The sequence below is a fragment of the Zootermopsis nevadensis genome, unplaced genomic scaffold (genome assembly GCF_977971745.1).
Source record: "Zootermopsis nevadensis isolate Lab colony 2312 unplaced genomic scaffold, Znev_1.0 Znev_ptg000031l, whole genome shotgun sequence".
NCBI lineage: Eukaryota > Metazoa > Arthropoda > Insecta > Blattodea > Termopsidae > Zootermopsis > Zootermopsis nevadensis.
The window spans coordinates 5,989,035-6,004,183 of NW_028259163.1; the positions used below are offsets into that span (position 1 = coordinate 5,989,035).

At 37.9% G+C, this 15,149-nt stretch overlaps 2 protein-coding genes across 4 annotated transcripts in view; one reads left to right on the forward strand and one right to left on the reverse strand.

Annotated features, from left to right (window-relative positions):
* The window catches only part of Gem2 (Gemin 2), a 30,217-nt gene that overhangs the window by 368 nt on the left and 14,700 nt on the right, over positions 1 to 15,149 (forward strand). Inside the window, exons 1-3 of one of the 3 annotated variants that reach the window (XM_087359218.1) lie at positions 12,722 to 12,822; positions 12,926 to 13,012; positions 14,590 to 14,733. In XM_087359218.1, the coding sequence (XP_087215344.1) occupies positions 14,618 to 14,733 (116 nt within the window). In that variant the 5' untranslated portion in view covers positions 12,722 to 12,822; positions 12,926 to 13,012; positions 14,590 to 14,617. Of the gene's footprint in view, positions 1 to 245; positions 280 to 12,721; positions 13,013 to 14,589; positions 14,734 to 15,149 lie in introns of those variants that run through there. The other 2 variants (XM_022084293.2, XM_022084294.2) reach the window with 2 other exon arrangements.
* Positions 82 to 10,332, reverse strand: LOC110839786 (uncharacterized). The gene is made up of 8 exons (XM_087359210.1): positions 10,256 to 10,332; positions 8,589 to 8,728; positions 7,373 to 7,555; positions 6,946 to 7,083; positions 4,951 to 5,059; positions 3,681 to 3,817; positions 1,486 to 1,665; positions 82 to 1,018 (listed from the first exon to the last, which is right to left on the reverse strand). The coding sequence occupies exons 1-8, from the start codon at positions 10,299 to 10,301 to the stop codon at positions 836 to 838; spliced, it is 1,116 nt and encodes a 371-aa protein (XP_087215336.1). The 5' UTR covers positions 10,302 to 10,332; the 3' UTR covers positions 82 to 835.

Consider the following 15,149-nt stretch of genomic DNA (forward strand, 5'->3'; position numbering starts at 1 on the left):
TTTAAGGACTGTTCTTTGTAATTAAACAGAACATTAATCAAAGAAATAAAAATTTCAAACGGTACACAGAATAAAACAAGCTTTCAAATTCAAGAACCCACAGTTTAATTATCAAATCTGTTGAAACACTGATATTTTGACAATTTATTTTCCACTTTGAATTGATATTAATATTTTCCTTATTACACAGATGCTTCGTGAGATTCGCAAATTGTAATTTTAAGTGTACATTCTTGATTTTTCAGGTTGTTACCGCAGTGAGAATGAAGATGACAGAAGGTGAGTCATAAGTTGTCCTTCACAAAATAAAACAAATGGAAGTCTTCCTCAAAGAAGTGCTACAGACTTGACATGCCTGGACAAAAGCATGCTGATTTAGATTAAGGTCATGCCAATAAGGGAAAATGTGACAACTGAGACAGGTTTCTCCAGGACCGGGGGTGGGACAACCCCTCCGATTGGCTGAGCGCCCATCAGATCGACTAGTCACTGTAGCCACTCTACCAGAAAGTGGCCCTGAGAATCTCCGGTTTTACCAGTCACAAAGGGACCTGGCTGCATGTTCCAACGAGAAAAGAGAAACCTGTCTCCATCACATTCCCTCCCTTTGATACCATAACCTACAACCAAATAAGCGGCTGCTGTCCAGGCATAACCGTGAGTCTGTGGGTCTTCTACAACATCGTGCCCTGCAAATGTGGTCTCATTGTGAATTTTTGGATACCAGGAGCAAGAAAGCTTTCCAGTAGCATCATCCAATTTAACGTAATTTCACAACTGGTAATTCCACATCTTCATTCAAGTCCTGCTCTGGTGGCCTTTCATCTTATCTCTCCTAAGATTCACACTTCATCTGTGCAATGCGTGTAGCACGTGATGTATTTTTTTCTAGGAGTGCAGTTTTCTCATTTTGCATTTCTTGCAATCTTTCTTTCATATGTTCCACTTCAATCATTTTTCTATCTATCGTTGAGAAAATGTTTTTAATTTCATCTGCTTGCACTGACACCTCCTTCACCTTGAAAATGAACAGCAGTTACATAAATGATTTGTATATTTTCCATTTTGAATCACTTAATACATTAAATGTTACCTGCCTCACTGAATGTACTAAAATTTCATATATTGAGAGTGTTTCAATTAACCAATCCAATAATGCCATGATAAAGTAAATTTAAATAATGTCATATAAGGTTTATGAGGTTGATTAATCAGAACTGTCAATGCATTTAAGAGAATAAACCAAAGATTAAAAACTAAATTTAGAAGTCCTGATTTATATTTTGTGGTTTTATTCAGTCTCTTCAGACATGCCAGGTTAGACGCTGAAACAGGCTATGACACCTTCTTTCAAATGTTTACCTGCCATTCATGAGCTTTTTAACATATAATTTGAAATCATTTGCACATTAAATAGCATCATTAAACTTTTAAGAACATGTTAATAGTCCCTATACATAACATAAAGTCATTTTACTTCAATACCTGGTGTGCCTGTTTGTTTTGCTTCAACTCTCCATGTCCTATCAAGAGTTTGCATTCCTGACACAACGTTAAATTCACCTGTTCGGTCTTGACCTTATTCTGGCTTACTAGCTCTTGCAACTGTTTCTTTTCATTACGGGCAGCTGTTAATGATTGCCGGATGACACGCACCTCATCCCGCTACACAAAAAATAAGATACACATTCTTTAGGCAGTGTTGCAAACCTTTGACCTTTAAACAAATAGATACATATGAGTTTAACTTTGTACAGGCCTACTGGAATTCTGTTTGCTGTTCTGTGAGACTGTGAAATGTTATCTCTTATTTTGTGAGATGAAGACAAGTGATGGGAAGAAAGTTTCTAGTAAAATACTAGGAACGATGTGGGATGAAGTAAGTAGGGAATAGAAGGTATAACAATATAAAGAACATCATGATTTATATAGGTCAACCACCTTTATGGAACTCAAACTGAGGTGCTTAGAGAGTGCTGCTCATGTACTTGAAGTAAAAGCCTACAAAATACATATGCAGTATTGGTGGGGAAACATATGGGAAAGCAGATATGAGTACCTATGCAAATGCAGAGAGGAGTAAAAAAGAAATGTGTTTAGAAGCTTAATCAAAGGACAGAAAATATGGTTCAAGGCTGTGAATGGTTATTTAAACATTCAAAGATGTGGAATGAACCAGCAATGACTTATGTTAACGATGTATCTCATCATTTTCCTGAACAGAGTGAGAAGAAATTGAAGATTTCTGTCTTCTGGGTTGTTGCGCTGTGTAGTCTGGGCGATGTTAACCAACTTTTCAGAGGTCATACTGCCTCCATCATCAGGGCGATATTTGAAGTTTTCACAGCGGTGAGTCTCAAGACTTCTGTCTTCTGGGTTCTTGCGCTGTGTAGTCTGGTCGATGTTAACCAACGTTTCGGAGGTCATACTGCCTCCATCATCAGGGCTATATTTGAAGTTTTCACAGCGGTGAGTCCCAAGAATTCCGTCTTCTGGGTTGTTGCGCTGTGTAGTCTGGTCGATGTTTACCAATGTTTCAGAGGTCATACTGCCTCCATCATCAGGGCGATATTTGATTTTTTCAGAGCGGTGAGTCCCAAGATTTCCGTCTTCTGGGTTGTTGCGCTGTGTAGTCTGGTCGATGTTTACCAACGTTTCAGAGGTCATACTGCCTCCATCATCAGGGTGATATTTGAAGTTTTCACAGCGGTGAGTCCCAAGATTTCCGTCTTCTGGGTTGTTGCGCTGTGTAGTCTGGTCGATGTTAACCAACGTTTCAGAGGTCATACTACCAGGGCGATGAATATTCATATTCATCGCCCTGATGACGAAGGCAGTATGACCTCTGAAACGTTGGTTAACATCGACCAGACTACACAGCGCAACAACCCAGAAGACGGAAATCTTCATACCAATCGCCCTGATGATGGAGGTAGTATGACCTCTGAAACGTTGGTTAACATCGACCAGACTACACAGCGCAACGACCCAGAAGACAGAAATCTTCATACTCACCGCTGTGAAAACCTCGAATCTTACATGAGAAGATATTGTGAGACTACAGCAAACACACACAAAAAAAAACTAACCAAATATGTTCCTGGCCTGCAGCCCAAGAACGGAACCAGGACTTCCTGAATACAAGACAACAGAAATTCACTTTCAAGTTTATGGTAATTTTAACAGGAACGATTATGATGAATGGGGAGGGACTAGACAGAAACCTGTTTAAGTATCTCATCACCCAGCATCCTTCTTCTTCTTCTATGGCGCGACAGCCCAAAGTCGAGCCTTGGCCTCCTTTAAATGGGCGAGGGGCCGACTACCCCTCCCTGTAAAACACATACTAGTTTCGAACCCTTTAAGGAAGCCTCGGAAAGGAACGACGAACGGGAAACGACATCACTCAGCATCCTGTTAAGTAGTTATCAGGTGGTCTTTCTTGCAGTAAGTGACCAGTGCTCGAAAGGCACTGGTCACTTGCAGGTAGTGCTAACTTTAAGAATACATGGAAATTTACCTCCATTCCCCGTGTTTATCTTCGTGGTGTGGTGCTTAGCCACAGAGACAACAAATTAACGTCTGTGTTACCTCTTACATTTAAGTGACAGATGCCGCCATTACAAGGAATCCTGCTTAAGACATGAAATTAAATCTTTGGATTTTCAATTTTTACTCACAGCTGCTTTGTTGTCTTCCTCCAAGGATTTAGCTCTGTCCTGTGCCTCCTTCTTGTGATGCTCAGTTGATTTCAGCTTTGCTCGAGTAGCCCGCAGTTCACTCAAGAGCTCAGCTTCTCGTCGATTGTGTTTTGATTCTGCAGATAAAATAAGCACAGACACTAAGTCCAGGGATGTCCAAATTTGTGATCATTTAGGAAAGCTATACAGTAAAGCTGAACACGTCCATGTCACGATCGCTTATTTTGCTGATAAATGTGGACTGATACTTATGGTAGCTTTTCTTCCTATCAACTGTCATCTGTTCTTTATCACTCGTGATGAATTTTTATTATGACTTACAGACCATGTGACTTATGTTTGTAATATACAAATCAAAATGATATTTTGGTTGTGGCTGCACAGTGTTTCCAGCATAATAATCATTTTACTGAGAGAGAAATTTCTTCTTTTTTACAGAACCTGAAAGTTTATCATTGCATTTACAAATAACTTTACTGTAATCATGATTATCATATTCTTTTTTTTTTCATATCCAAACTTGTAACTTGCATGGATAGAACCTCATATGTAACGCAGTCTTCTGTGCGACCTCGTTGATGCTGTACGTCTCTGGATCTTTTAATTCTAAACATTTTCCTTCACACTGTGTTTATAAATACCTACAGTTTAACTCAGAGTAAACTGTTATGTTTTATAATGACAAAATGGGCGAAATAAGTCAAATGATCAGATTTCAAACTCGATACGTCCATAGTCAGACATGAATAGTTCGTTATTTGTTAAAATATTTCTCTTCTTTTAACATCGATTAACCCACGTTTCTTACAATAGTTTTGTACAGTTGGTGCCCAGTCACTTTGGATAGCACGCATGACAAACATTAAACTAATGATGTACCACCCCATTTCTCCATGCACAACAACCATATACTCTTATGTCAGTCTGTCATCAGATACAAAATTACGTCTGATATTTTCGTACCTCTTAATTTTCTAATCGACAAATATAATGAAATTGCTGTCAGTGTTCCTACACTGTACACCCTGACTTATTTATGACTGACTGAATGACTCTTTAAATGATTACTGATGATGGCAGCAGAAGACGCTTATGAAACATGGAATTTATTTAACCATGATGTATATATAGCTTTCAAGAAATTTCATTGAACATAATATGTATTCTCTGGAAACTGCCATATAGAGAGGTACAGCATAATTATATCAATATTTTTATGGTTTCTAATCCCATGAATACTTCACGTTACCTGTAACTGTGTCACTGGAATTTGAGTTGGCTTCAACTGATCCTGTGGGAGTTAACGAACTATTTTTTTTCACTACTCTGTCTCCTAGAGTTTCTTCCACAAAACGTTCCTGAAATAAAAACATCAATGATCCTTCATTTTAGCACAGTTTTAAATTTACATTCTTTGCTGTTTTATACACCCCCAGAGATTGTACTGTTCATTTATTGCAGATATGAACATGCTGTTCCATAGACAAATAGTGTTTCCTTTTTTTTATTAGATAGTCACATCAAAAAGTGTTTGAAATAAAAGCTGCATATTTTAATCACATTAATATATGCGTATTACATAACATGCACCAGTTCTGTGTATGGTGAGCTATTATGTGGAAAAGAGATAGTTTTTGACGTAAATATACGTCTATACGGAAGGGTCATTCGGCAAAAACAGCGTTTGGAAGATGTTTAAGATCCAGCGCCGAGTCACTTTTAAACGTTCATTCCTCAGGAATTGTAAGAGTAAGGGTAATGTAACCTACATGTAAAATGATCAGTAAATAAAGACCTTTAATAATCTGTAATGTATTTTGTTGTAATTATAATTGTTTATACATTTATTATAATTTTAATGAACCAATGTGTACAATTTTCAATGCATCTGGCGGCGTTAAGCGCCCGCCTCTCGAAAACCGTAAGAGATGGATCTGGACATATTGCGTACGAAATACGTATTACCTCTTGAGCTTTCGATATCTGTTTTCAGATTTTACATATCACAAATGGTTTAGATTCTAGAAACATTTATTTATACAAATCAAGGCGCATCACACTTCACGCTACTACTGCGCTTGCGTATTTACGTCAGATTCTCCGGAACCGTGGTTCCACTGCCAATTTTTTATTTATGGTTAATGTGAAATAGAGATTAATTAGACAAATAAAGCAGAGAATGAAATTTGTCCAACAATGTTTAGCGCATTGGCCTCAAATACCAAATTTCATTAAAATCATTTGAGTACTTCCACAAATGAAACAAGTAGTGAGTACAATCACTACGAGGTGCGATCGGAAAGTTTCAAGACTGTGTCAATAGAGGGCGAACCGGATGTAGTACGAGCTTCTGCCGCTAGGGGGTGCGGCCTACATTCATATTGAATCAGTGTGCCAGATGGCATCATCGAATTAGCATTTGTTTCTTAGTTACGGGCGTTTTGGTAGTGCATTACACCGACCCTCTTGCGATTTCGGAATGGCGGATTTTCATGAACAAATCAAATTTTGCCAAAGACTCGCCAAAACGGCTACGGAAACCTATGAAATGCTAAAGCAAGCATTTGGGGAGTCCGCAATGGGTCGTGCACAAACTTTTGTGTGGCATTCACGTTTTAAAAATGGCCGAACCTCTGTCGATGATGACGAGCGTTCTGGACGACCATCTTGGACCACAACGCCCAAAAATGTTACGAAGATTCGGCAGGCCATTCACGAAGATCGACGTCGTACCATCAACGACTTGTGCGACATTGTTGGGATAGGCTATGGGACCTGTCAGCTGATTCTAAAGGAAGAACTCCACATGCGACGCATCATGACAACGCGCCAGCGCACACCGCCCTCAAAGTTCGGCAGTTTTTGGCCTCAAACACCATGGCCGTCATCCCGCACCCTCCTTATTCGCCGTGTGACTTCTTCCTCTTCCCAAAGATGAAAATTCAGCTAAAGGGAAGGAGATTTGAGACGATAGAAGAGTTTCAGGCAGAATCGCAGATGGTGCTTGACAGGCTGACAAAGAAAGATTTCCAGGGATGCTTCCAGGCTTGCCAGCGGCGCTGGGATCGTTGTGTTCACTCCCAGGGGAACTACTTCGAGGGTGATGGATGAATTTAATACCTGAGATAAGTGTACGGGTTTTTATACCCGCAGTCTTGAAACTTTCCGATCGCACCTCGTATGTTTACCCACAGAGCTGTAATTTCATAACATGGAAAGTTGGAACTTGCTCAGAGATTCTTGCCTGTTCTTTGGGTATTTGTTTCTTCAGTTCAGGTGTAATGCTTTCTGGTGACTTGCGCACAGGAGAAATGTTACGACGTGTTCTAATTTCCTTCTCACTGCTACTTTTATTTGATTTTAGGCTAGATGTACACTTTGCCTGAAAGAAATGAAATTACAGGATATAAAAGATACCAGTTACCAAAGTCCTCATCCGTAGACCTAAGTGGGAATGAAAGTAAAGCTCCATACATTCTTAACACTGATAGTAGGCAGAGGTGATTGGTCAACTTCATATCTGTCTCCATTAACTCTTCGGGAAGTGATTCATTGTCCTTATCAGTAAGTTTTATCAAGTCTTCATGGTTTACTCCAGGCTTGTCAAATTCGTATATTGTTTTCACAGACTTGTATATAAGTACCATAATTTCGGGGGGGGAAATTATTACCTCAATCTTTACATCTCTACCCACAACTTGCTCAGAGATTCTTGCCTGTTCTTTGGGTATTTGTTTCTTCAGTTCAGGTGTAATGCTTTCTGGTGACTTGCACACAGGAGAAATGTTACGACGTGTTCTAATTTCCTTCTCACTGCTACTTTTATTTGATTTTAGGCTAGATGTACACTTTGCCTGAAAGAAATGAAATTACAGGATATAAAAGATACCAGTTACCAAAGTCCTCATCCGTAGAACTAAGTGGGAATGAAAGTAAAGCTCTATACATTCTTAACACTGATAGTAGGCAGAGGTGATTGGTCAACTTCATATCTGTCTCCATTAACTCTTCGGGAAGTGATTTTATCAAGTCATCACGGTTTACTCCAGGCTTGTCAAATTCGTATATTGTTTTCACAGACTTGTATATAAGTACCATAATTTCGGGGGGGAAATTATTACCTCAATCTTTACATCTCTACCCACAAAATGATGGTTCTACATTTCTCTGAAATGCTGGTAATCACCTACAAGAATACCTGGCCTCACAACCCAAATCTGTTAAACATCTTTATTTCAAAGTAAGGGTCACTCAGAGATAAGTTTTTATTTGTAGTGTTCTGTCTGACGACAGATCCATATGAACAGGATCCTTCCATCCTTTTCTCGGACTGGGACCTGTTCATATACGTTCTTGGCAGATGATCCAGAAGTGGTTTGCCATTGCCTTCTTCTGTGTGTGAATGGGATGCCACGGAGAAACCGGGGAAGCCCCCGGAGGAAAACTCCGTGTTGCCTAGACCACGGCCTTGCCCAACACAAGTTATAAATTCTGGCACCGCCGGGAATCGAACCCGAGACCCCAGGATTACAAGGCCAGCGTTATAACCGCTAGACCACCGTGGCGTTAAAATATGCAAAAGACAGACACACAGACATGGCAGCCATATATATCTTGTGCACATCACACGAAGAAAGCCCAACATTCACAAGGGGATTCAGGAAATTTGACTGAATCAAGGAAAACAAGACTATTTGGTGGACCTGGGCATAAATGGAAGGGTTGTGACAAGATGTACTGGATTTATCTGGCTATGTATAAGATCAAGTTGCGTGCTCTTGTGAACACGGTAAAAAAACCTTCTGGTTCTTGATCAGTTGAATGTCTATAATTTTTTTTTTAAATAATGATCTTACTGTTTGGAATTAATTACATAAGAATAGTTACCCTGGACATTCCTCGACATCCGACTTGAGTGTTGCATTGTCCACCATCAAACCGGGCTACATTCTGCTTGTCGTATGAGACATATCCAATCACTTTGTCATTGCTGCGTGCCACATATCTCGTTGGAGGAGGTGTACAGCCTAAGGAAGAACCACAGATGTATTTCAAAACGAGTAGTACAATATTTGTATGGACACAAGAAATTGTCTGTAAGGAGGGAACACAAATTTGAAGTGTCTCAAAATACCTGAACCTAAGAAGCTTAAGATAAGCGACTTTAGTTATTATATAACAAGGAACTTTGCGATTAATACGAGGTCAGCTACTGGTGTCATTGATACCATGGAAGCAGAATCAAAGGCCCATCTCGCCATGATGTCACTGGGATGGGGGCACATAACAACAAATCAATTTGCTCTTAGGAACACCGGTTGTGAGGATGGGAGATGGGCAAAACTGACAATCAGTCCAATCGATACCACAATATTAATTAGTGAGGAACAAGAAGTTAAAAGCATATCTTACGATTCCATGACAAAAGCCCACATGAGAATTCCGCACAGAAAAAAAAAACCCACAGTCATAAATGCCCACATGGAAAATGCTCACACAGAAAAATATGCATATACAAAAATGCTCTCATTCATAATACTATTAAGTAATACACTCTTAATAAAGCGTTATGTGCTTGCTATGAAGTGAAGTTCAAACATACTAACCTAACCTAACCTGGGCCCCATTGGCAAAATTTTTTTTTTTTTTTTGTAAACTAAAAATAGTGTGAGAATTATTCGTATTTTTCTGTGTGAGAAATTTTCCGTGTGGGTATTTTTCATATGAGCATTTATGCCAGTGGGTTTTTTCTCTCCGGAATTTTTGTGTGGGCTTGCTTCAAGTGCGCATTTATCTGGTCACCACCGTTTTATATTGTACCATTTAACTAATCAATGTTAATGTTTACATTTATGTACACATAAGTGAAAAAATAATGTACACTGTGTTTATTTATTCATAACTGGCATGTCACAGAACCAGTCTTGATATAATAACAGTGAATGTGTATTTATATTCATGCTTTGTGTATTTATAAAACTTGACTATGTACTTAGATTAGGCAACAAAACATGCAGATAAACTGGGAGCACACACCTAAGGTTTAAACATCGCTAATACCAAAGTCCGTCAATCGACACAATCCTAAGCCACCTACATCAATCTCCCATCCTCATAAACCAGCTCACTAGAGATCAGTCTCATTGACATTCACACTTTTTTTTCTGTTTTCCAAGATGCATTCATGCCAAAATTCTGCATGCTTTCTTTGTTTGCTACAAGATCAATCGTCAGTATTTCACTCTACTAAAAATATTTCGTCGCCTGTTACTTATTATATCCAATTAATATCATTCAGTTTAATTTCAAATATTTTGTACATCACATGTTGAAATTTTGTAAAAAATGTTACTCCCTCGTATTAAGAAGCACGTTTAATATCCACACAAAGAATAGAACAAATTTTTGCTTTCTTGACGTGATAAAACAAATACAAAAAAAAAGGCCAAGAAATATTTGTTATATTTTGTTTTCTGAAGCTGACTGTATTAGAAATGTCGGTGTATGAATGGGTTTACGTGAAGTCACTAGTTTATATGGATTAATACACTTACTAATATTATCCTTAAACCTAGGAACTCTGGACAAAGAAAACGACATTTTTCCTCACACACTGTTTACCAACTGTTTCTTGGCAACATCAGATTTTACAACAGATTCGGGATTTGATGTTCATTGTTACGTCACAAACTCCCACCTCTCAGACGTAAACAATATGTTGACGACAAATGATTTTACAAGCAGCCCAGATCAACAATGTAGCATTCATATTTACGTAATCTTCTTCTCTTTACTTCTATTCTACTATAAAAATTTCTGATTCCCCGTCGTCGCCAAACAATGACGTCATCTAGAGCAGTGATCATGCGACTGTCTTGGTAGTTGGTGATCTCGTCGTTGTGAAGCGTGATTTGTTTACTCGGCATTGTTGTGTTGGTATACCAACACAACAGTGCCGAGTCGAATGATCACTGCTCCAGAAGCAGCACATCGTATTCTTGAAAACTAAAACATCAGACCTATTTAACAGAAGAGACAAAAAAACACACTAAAAAACGAAGTATTAAATATCAACAGAAATTTATAGACGAAAGGAGCGTTTTGCGCTAGTTATTAATAAATTAGCCATCACAGTGACCACGTGGTCTGAGGCGTGGGCCTTGTGCCGCTTGGTCACTGGGGCCGTGGGTTCGAATCCCACTCATGGCATGGATGTTTGTCCGCGTCTCTCTGTGTTGTGCTGTCATTTGTACAGGTAGAGGCCTTGCGACGGGCCGATCCCTCGTCCAAGGAGTCCTACCAACTCTCTAAAAGATCAAAGCCAACGAAAGTTGGGACTCGCAGATGCTCAAGACACCGAAAAACGGGTAATAAATTACTAGGTTCTACTTCTGATGTAGTTCATGTATTCATACGCAAGTGGGAAATTCGAACGCCCTAGGCTCATATTTCTCTCACCCGGTGACAGAGGCTATAAGAACATGACTAAATAACTTTTAAAATCCGAAGATTCATCACCGAATAAACCAAAGCCCTCCACCGGACCCTGTCCTGGGCCAACAAAATCCAGTCTCCTTCAACTCCTATCTCCCATAGATCCCGCCTGAGATTATCCTCCCATCTACGTCTAGGTCTCCCCAGAGATCTCTTCCCCTCAGGCTTCCCAAATAGTGGACCCAACCAACTAGATGACTTAGGGAACCCGAAGGTTCATCACCGAATTAACCAAAGCCCTCCACCGGACCCTGTCCTGGGCCAACAAAATCCTGTCTCTTTCAACTCCTATCTCCCATAGATCCCGCCTGATATTATCCTCCCATCTACGTCTAGGTCTCCCCAGAGGTCTCTTCCCCTCAGGGTTCCCAAATAGTGGACCCAACCAACTAGATGGCTTAGGGAACCCGAAGGTTCATCACCGAATTAACCAAAGCCCTCCACCGGACCCTGTCCTGGGCCAACAAAATCCAGTCTCCTTCAACTCCTATCTCCCATAGATCCCGCCTGACATTATCCTCCCATCTACGTCTCCCCAGAGGTCTCTTCCCCTCAGGCTTCCCAGGCAATACCCGGTACACACCTCTTGTCCCATCCATGCGCGCTACATGCCCAGCCCATCTCATTATTTTTGATTCTATTGCATTGAAAATATTTGGGGAGGAGTACAGATTTTTAAGCTCATCCTTTTTAAGTTTTCTCCACGCCCCATCGTCTTCTCTCCTAGGCCCAAATATTCCGCTTAACACCCGATTCTCAAACACCTGCAATCTGTGTTACTCCCTCTGAGTGAGAGACCATGTTTCGCACCCATACAAAAGAACAGGCAAAATTATTGTTTTGTGTGCTTTAATTTTCAGGTTCTAACCATTTACTCATATGAGACAGAACTATGCTTGATGTTGAACAGAAATTATCAAAATTTTTATTAGAAATTTTGACACTTGTGTTATCAGCAAATATTATGGGTTCTGTTAAAGTATTTGTTGATTTGTTGTTGGAAGAAGGTCATTTATGTATATTATAAAAAGCAAGGGGTCTAAAATTAACCATTGGGGGAATCTATGTTTTATTGTTCTCTAGTTTAAGAAAAAATTCCGTTTGGTTTTAGGAGCTTTCACTTCGACCTTTTGTTTTCTATCTGTTAAATAGGATCTGACCCATTGCCCTGCTATTCCTTGAATGCCACAAAAATGCAATTTATCCAACAAAATTTCATGATTTACACAGTCAAAAGCTTCTGGTATATCACAGGAAATTCTTCCAACATGCATTTTTTGGTTAATAGACTTTAGCACATTGTCTGTTAGTTTGAATCCTGCATCTTCAGTGGCTACACCTTTTCTGAAGATTTTTAAAATTAACTCATATCCGAGTGATAAATTGTATGGTAGTTAACGTTGTTACCGACTGACCACCTGGAAGTTTACCACCAGATTACTCTTACAGTAGTTTCATAATAATTATAGATAGATGGCAGAATAATATATAAGAGACGTCATAGGTCACATGCGCTGTCAACGATTAACATTGAATTATCAATCTGGGTATTGGTATTATCTGTAGTACAAACAGTTAACGCAAAAATAATACCTAATATGCTTTTTTTTTTGGTACTAATTTTCGAGCTAAGTGAACCATAGAACTCCCTTGATATATGAGTATTTTTATTGATTCGTGTAGGGGCTACAGAATTGTATAATAATTATATTGCAATAATTTTTGTACAGGTTGGGTCGTAATTATCTGTGGTGTTAAGCTGTATTTGGTTGCTTTGAAGCAACTGGTATTTTAAACTTGTCACATTTAAAAATTATGTAAGTAGAAAAGGTATTAATACATACAAACGTTTGTGATAATCCGTTATGTTATTACAATCTAAAGCGTTACTGTTTAAATGTGCACATTGATTATTATAAGAGAAAGTTTGGTGAGGTTATGTAATGAGAAAATACCGTGTCTTTCGTACCTTTATTTCAAATTGTTGAATGTCAATGATGAAGATAAAGAGACTGATATTGATGCATGCCTTCTGAGCATAACATTAATATTTCAAAAGCTCTACGATAGGACAAAGTAATAACTAAGCAAACATAACCTGAGTTGATGTTTCAGCAAATGATGGGTTGTAAATAATAACCACATATCCAGATGCGAAAAGAAGTAATCATTTCAATAATACAAATACTGTAGCTGCTGTATTGAAATCTTATCACAAAGACTTGGCTCATATTCATTGGATTTCCGTAGACTGACTATCTGATAATTTTGTTATAATGTGAAGGTTTGTGCACATTGTAGTTAATTAATTAGTTTTCCCCGTAGTTTATCCAATGAACATTGCACAGTGGCTGAAAACTTGGCATGTAAACATGTAAGAATATGAAGATATCATGTTCATATTTTTTATTCAAACTGGATATCTTATTAAAGAAAAGTTATAAGGTACATTTTATTTAAAATATTATATATACCATTTTTACAAGAGTGGTATAATTGAAGGTTTTACTATTGGAAATTTACACTTCTTTATTGCCATGCACCATAAATTAAAGAATGGGATAGAATTACAATATTCAAGTGCAACAAAATATTTTAAATATGTATCAATTAAATGATGTTTGCTCAAGAAATGAGTCCCAGGGCCAGAGTTCTTGATTAAAATTTTAGTAATTTTATAAGTATCTCCAGGTTCATAAAATATTTAAATATTATCTTAAAATTGGCTGTCACATTATTTAATTTACTTTTACTTATTATGTATTTCATAATCAGCAATACCCATCTGTAATATTCCCACATCAAAGATGTAGGAGTATTATAAATAATAATAACAACAACCACAATATAAACACATGTATGCAATAGTGGTGAATCTTTCTTGTGTAATTATTTTTACTGTAATACTGTAAATCACTGTCACAACTGTGTAATTTGTATTAGAAACGAGTATTGTTTTTGGGTTATGACATGTTCCACATCCTTCATTTAGGCCTATGAAGGAGTTGTGGAATTTAAATAAATTCTGTTCTGTTCTATTTTGTATAGGTCAGAGCATACAAAAACAGAAACAGTCGGCATAAGCAAAATTTATTTAACTCTTTAATGTCCAGTACCACCTGCTTTAACAGTTATGAACATAACATTTTGTATTTATGGTTTTCATATGATTCTCATTGTAAACGGGATTATTTCTTTAAACAGCATTAACCAGTTGATTTTTGTAGTGGAAAATGTTTTATTTGTGTCACAGACTGAATTCTTAATTATTATTTAGTGAACCTTGGGCTTTAGAGGATTAATATCCACTTTATTTAGTACTTATCTCTAATATATGTGCCGTGATTATAGTAAGTGCTTCTCCTTTCTCACTTATTTTACATGAATTTTATAGATTAGGTAGTCATGAGAAATTTGGCAAAATGATGTTTGGAAATGAAGATTATCCTGAACCGGCTTTAGCTGTAGGAAAAATCAATGGAGATTATGATCCATTGATCCCGCCAGCTACTGGAGAAGAATACATCCAGAGAGTAGTGTGAGTATTGACTGGAATATAAATACTTTAATAAGTCCAAAGTAGTCTTAACTGAGGCCTGCTATTGATATTGTGCCTTGATTGCAGATTTTATAAATTTTAGGTTGCCAAACTGAGGTTGTCACAAAACTATTTTCTGCATTTCAGTTATTGATATTTGTTTCATAATATAATACAGGTAACAATGCTGCAGTTAGTAATTGTATCTCCAGATTTGTGCTTTGAAATCAACATAGGCAGTTATGTTCACTACATTTTCCATAGATGTTCTGTTTACTTCTTGTAAAATGAAGGGGTATTGCCTTTCAACGACTGCAACTGTTATATAAGATATTAAATGTTATTTGTTAAGATAGTATTGTAAATAATTCAATTAATTTATTAATGTGCTTCACAACATCACACACACCAATTAC

Excerpts from the sequence above, each read along its gene's own strand:
- LOC110839786 (XM_087359210.1), bottom strand. The coding sequence starts at position 10,301 with ATGTCGTTTTCTTTGTCCAGAGTTCCTAGGTTTAAGGATAATATTA. Across the intron at positions 8,729-10,255 it reads TAGGTTTAAGGATAATATTA|GCTGTACACCTCCTCCAACG; the intron begins GTAAGTGTATTA and ends GTTCTTCCTTAG. Across the intron at positions 7,084-7,372 it reads GTAGAGATGTAAAGATTGAG|GCAAAGTGTACATCTAGCCT; the intron begins GTAATAATTTCC and ends CATTTCTTTCAG.